At 23.8% G+C, this 5,365-nt stretch overlaps 1 protein-coding gene across 1 annotated transcript, besides 2 other annotated features; it reads right to left on the bottom strand.

Annotated features, from left to right (window-relative positions):
• Positions 1–3,187: a repeat region.
• Positions 3,175–3,762: a repeat region.
• A 45-nt stretch (positions 3,763–3,807) lies between these two features.
• Positions 3,808–4,707, bottom strand: EHI_071210 (uncharacterized protein; the record flags this gene model as incomplete). Its single annotated transcript, XM_642801.2, has 1 exon — positions 3,808–4,707. One exon carries the CDS (start codon positions 4,705–4,707, stop codon positions 3,808–3,810), a length of 900 nt encoding a protein of 299 aa, XP_647893.2.
• Between the last annotated feature and the right edge of the window lie 658 nt (positions 4,708–5,365).

A 5,365-nucleotide genomic window follows, 5' to 3' on the forward strand; every position in this document is an offset into this window, starting at 1 on the left:
AATTAAAAGAAAAATAAACAGAATAACAGAGGAAGAAATAATAAAACATCAATGGAAAGATAATGAGTTAAAAGAAATAATATCAAAAATGAACAAGAAAGAAGAAATAGAAGAAGAGGAGGTAATGAAAATATTTAAAGAAGAAGAAATGAAAGAACAAGAAGATGTACAATTTATTAACTATTATTACAATAAGAAGAAAGTACATCAAATAATTAATATTATTAATAAAAATGAAATATTAATAAATACATTAGATGATTACTATCATTATATTAAAACGGTAGCTTCCACTATTAACATAATTAATAAAAATAAACAAGAAAGAAATGGAAAGAAAAGTATAGAAAGAATATTACAATCAAAAATATGTAGATTGAGAGATTTACTCCATAATAAACAATATATGAAATTAAAAAGAATATTACATATTAAGAAAAATGATATATCATATTAAAATAAAAACAAATGAACAAATAAAATATTATAAATACATCCGAAAGATGAAAATAATTGAAATAGAAGCAAGAAAGAATAATTTGAAAAGAATAAGATGGAAATATAAAATGATGAAATATGGAAAAGACAACATCTAAATAAATCTAAAGAAGATGAATATCCAGATAATATCTCCACTATTAATTTCTGGAAATGAATCTATGAAACTAATACTAATATAGATTTCCTGAATATTAATTTATATGAAGTATTAAATGAAAATAGAATTAATGATAAAATGTCTATAATCACTCCAAATGAATTAGATTGTGCTATTAAATTTATTGATAATTTAAAATTAAATTGAAAATGATAAAATACAATGATTCTTGATTAAATATTTAGAACAACCAAAGAAATATTTATTAAAATTATTTAATGAATGGTTAAACAATCCTAATGAAATACCTCTCCATTTTATTCAAGGAAGAACAATATTGATATATAAAAAATGAGATAAATTAGACACACAGAATTACAACACAATAACGTGTTTAAATTGTCTGTTAAAAATATATCCATCAATATTAAAAATGAAAATAGAAAATCAATTGATGCTGAGTCCAATTGAAAAACAACTTTCATTAAATCAATTTTGATGTAAGAAATATACATATGCATCAAAAGAAGGATTATTATACAACACTATAATCCAACAATTATTATTAAAGACTAAATGGAAGTGGGTAGAAACATATTATGACGTCTCCAAAGCATATGATAGTATTAACCACCAATGGATTAAACAATGTTTAATTTATTTTAATATCCCACTAGTAGTAATTAATAGTATATTATATATATTAAATAATACATATCTTAATTTGTATTACAATCAAGAAAGTGTGGGTATGATTAATGTAGAAAAAGGAATAATACAAGGTGATAAGTTTATCTCCACTTTTATTTGTATTATCTATTGACATACTATCTAAACAATTAGATAAACAAATAAGCAAATTAAATATTAAAATGAATTGAGAAGAAAAACAAGTCAAGTTAAATCACATATTGTATATGGATGATTTAAAGATAATGAATAATAGCCTCGAAGAAATGGAAAAAGCACACAAATTAACTAAAGAAATATTTAATGCAATAGGATTAAAAATTAATGTAGAAAAGAGTGGGATAATGACTAATATTAATAGTCAAATAAATGGTGAATTAGCTGAATTACCAAGAGTAACTAATGATAATCCTTATAAATATCTTGGTATTGAAATATGAGATAAAGTAAATATCAACAAATATTGTACAAGAATATTAAATGATGTATCTTCTATTCTATCATCATTAAATACTATGAAATACAGCAGCCTCAATACAATAAGAAAGATTAATAGTGATATAATCTCCAAATTAAGATATGGATTTAGTATTGTCAAATATAAACTAGGAGAATTGGAGAAGATAGATAAACAAATAAGAAATTCATTAATTCACCTCCAATTATACAGTAGAAATATTCCCAAAAGTAGATTATATGTTAAAATAAATGAATTGGGATTAATGTCAACAAGAGATGAATGTGGTAAAGAATTAATAAGAATATATTTAAAATATAAGTGGAGATCAAACACAGAAATAGGAGAAATGATAGAAGCAATAAAAGAAAATCCAAATGGAATAATTAAAAGAATGAAGAAAGCATTTTGTAAGAAGATTAATTTTAATGAATTAATGGAGATAATAGAAATAAATGAAAGAAAGCACAATGTAAAGGAAATATTTGAATGGGTAAATAATGAATTAAATGATATTTAAGTGAATGGAAAGAAAAGAAATGTGGTGAATATATAAGATGTGCAAATGGCACTTTCAATGATAAGAAATTAACAGTAGCAACATGGAGGTCATTAAACATAAAAAGAAATGCATTCCTCCAAATAGTAAAAATGCAAGAATGAGTAAGTATGACAGGAAGTATTAAATCAAAAATACTCCAAAATGATGCTTTAAAATATTGTAAACATTGTCCTAACACAATTGCATCTATTAGTCATATATTGTTAGGATGTCCTGTAATGAAAAAGAATCAAATATTAAAACATGATTATGTATGTAAACAACTATCAAAACATTTATTAATTACACATTTTAATGAATTTGATGCAATTGACTTTAATAATCCTCCTAAATGTATTAATAATGATAAAATGGTCATAACTTACAATAAAGATTTATTGGTTAATGACAATTCATTCCATACTAGAAGACAAGATATATAATATCAAAATATTACAGAAAAGAAAGGATATATTATAGATGTTGCTATATATCAAGATAATAATTTAGAATTAAATTATATTCACAAAATAAATAAATACAAAGAATTACAAGAGAAAATAAGAAATAATAGAGAATTAATATATGTAGAAATAATACCTGTTATATTATCAATAAATGGATTAATACATAAAGAGTCAGTAAGAAGAATAAAATCACTGAAATTACAATTAGACTTTTCCAAAATCCTACAAACAATTATTATCAAAAATATGAAAGACTTAATGTTTTACACATTCAATTCTGGCAGCACATTAGAAGCAGAACAATCTAATGCAAGCATGCTAGAAATGAACTCTATTACACCAATAGAGCATAATGAAGAAACTGAAATAATCACTTCTCAATAATCATAAAATCCAATTGAGGATATATCTAATAATTGACCTTTTTTTCTTTTATTTATTATTCTTGCGATTTTACATCTGTCATTCATTTCTTTATTTGTGTTTTTGTTTTTAATTTCTTCTTCTATAGACTTAATGTCTTTTTCATCTCAATCTTTTGTTTTTTCTTTAAACTCTTCTTTCGTCTTTTCAATTATCTTTTTCTTTTTGATTGAATATACTTCTTGAAAGATATCATACCATCTTTTCCTTTTACCTTCATATTTTTTAAGTATTTCTTCGTATTCTCCTTCATTCCATTCATTTGTTATTCTTTTTATTCTTTCTTGTATCTCATTTATTGTTAGCCATTTATATTTGTTATTTGTATAATCTTTATTATTATTGTATTTATCTTGTTTCTTATTTGTTTTTCTTTGTGTCTTTCGTCTTCTAAACCCTTTTTCTTTGGTATATCATTTACCTTTATTATTATAATTGTTATGCCATTTGTTGTTATTTTCATTCATTCTTTTATTGTATGATGTTGGATTTCTATGTCTTGTTTGCTTTTCTTTATAATACACATTGATAGTACATAATAACCATGACATAAAAATTTGTTGTATTTACTGCATTGGAAAAGTATGCTAATATGATAATTAAATTTAATAAATAAAACAAGTATATTCAATTAGAAGAATAAAAATATGATGGTAACACAAAGAATAATAAATATGCTTGATGTACCATCAAGATTCCTTTTATTAATATCATCATCTGTTTTACTTTCTGAACTATCAGAAGTACTTGCTGTTTTATTATCTATTTCTTGATTTCCATCTTTTTGATTATTCTTCTTTTCATCTTCTGGTGTGTTGTTTGGTTGCTGGTTATTTTGGTTGGTGTTATCTGGTTTATTACTATCATTATCTTTTTTACTTTTTTCATCTTCTGGTTGATTTTTCCCTTCTTGTGGTTGATGAGGTTGTTCTTGGTTTTGTGTTTTCTCGTCTTTTTCATGTTTCTCTTTTTGTGATGGGGTTTCTTCTTGGATTCGTGGTGGTACTAACCCACCTTGTTGTTGTCCTTGTTCAGTTTGAGTTCCTTCGGTTTTGGGATTATTTGATAGTGAATGTTCCTCGTCTTGTGATGGTTTTTCTTCACCTGTATTTTTTTGTTGTCCTTCGGCTTGATCACTTGTGTTTTTCTCATTTTCATCAGCTCCTTTTTGTTGTGAAGAACTTTCTCCTTTCTGTTGTGTTGGTACATTGTCTCCTTCCTGTAGTTGTGATGTTTTTGGTATTTGTGGTTCTTTTTGTTCGTCTTGGTGTGGTTGGTTTTGTGTATTTTCTTCATGTGTTGGAGGTATTTCCAAAGGCTTAGCTTCTTTTTCTGGTGGGGGTTGCTTCGATTCTGTTGGTGTTGATATTTTTGATGACAGTTTTTTTGAGTTTTCTGAAACTGTTTTTTGTTCTTCTGTTTCATTTGGTGTTGATGTAGCTGGCGTTTCTTCCTTTTCTTTTGTTGGTTCTTTTACTGATGGTACTGTTTCAGATTCACTTTTTAATTCTGCTTTATATAAATTGTACATTATTTTATGTTTATTTGAATATATTTGTGTGTGTATTACTTTTGTATTATTAATACTCTCTATTGCATTAGTAATTACAATAATCAATAGAAATATAAACATTGAATGAAATGTATGTAAGTTCTTCCCTTTAAATATACTCTCTTCCTTTTCTATTATTATCTTTTATTTGCATTTTATTTCTTAATGATTCAATTATTTATTTTTCTTCATTTCATCATATTGTTGTATTGTTGTATTTTGAACTTCAATAATAAATAGAATGAAATGAAATATTAAATTAAAATTTAATTCATTTTTGTAGTTTAATCAACAAAATTAAATAAACATTAAATTTAATAAAATAAATCATAAACAATAACAACAATGAAAAAATGAATAATAATTTCAATTCATAATTCAAATCATTATCATTTCAGTTCATTTTCTGGTACGAAAATTAACAAAGAAAAAATGCATCTAAATAATTTACAAAAAAGAAAAAAGATGAAAAATAATTTGCATAATTAGAATATTCCATTTATTATATTTTGCTCCTAAAATAAATAAAAAATATGATAAATACAGAATATATAAATATTTATGTTTATATTTTATAATCATTTCTATTCATTTTGTATGAAATATTAATGAAATAGATTATTTGATTATTCATATT

This window comes from Entamoeba histolytica, genomic scaffold, assembly GCF_000208925.1.
Source record: "Entamoeba histolytica HM-1:IMSS scf_1104750517363 genomic scaffold, whole genome shotgun sequence".
Lineage (NCBI taxonomy): Eukaryota > Evosea > Mastigamoebida > Endamoebidae > Entamoeba > Entamoeba histolytica.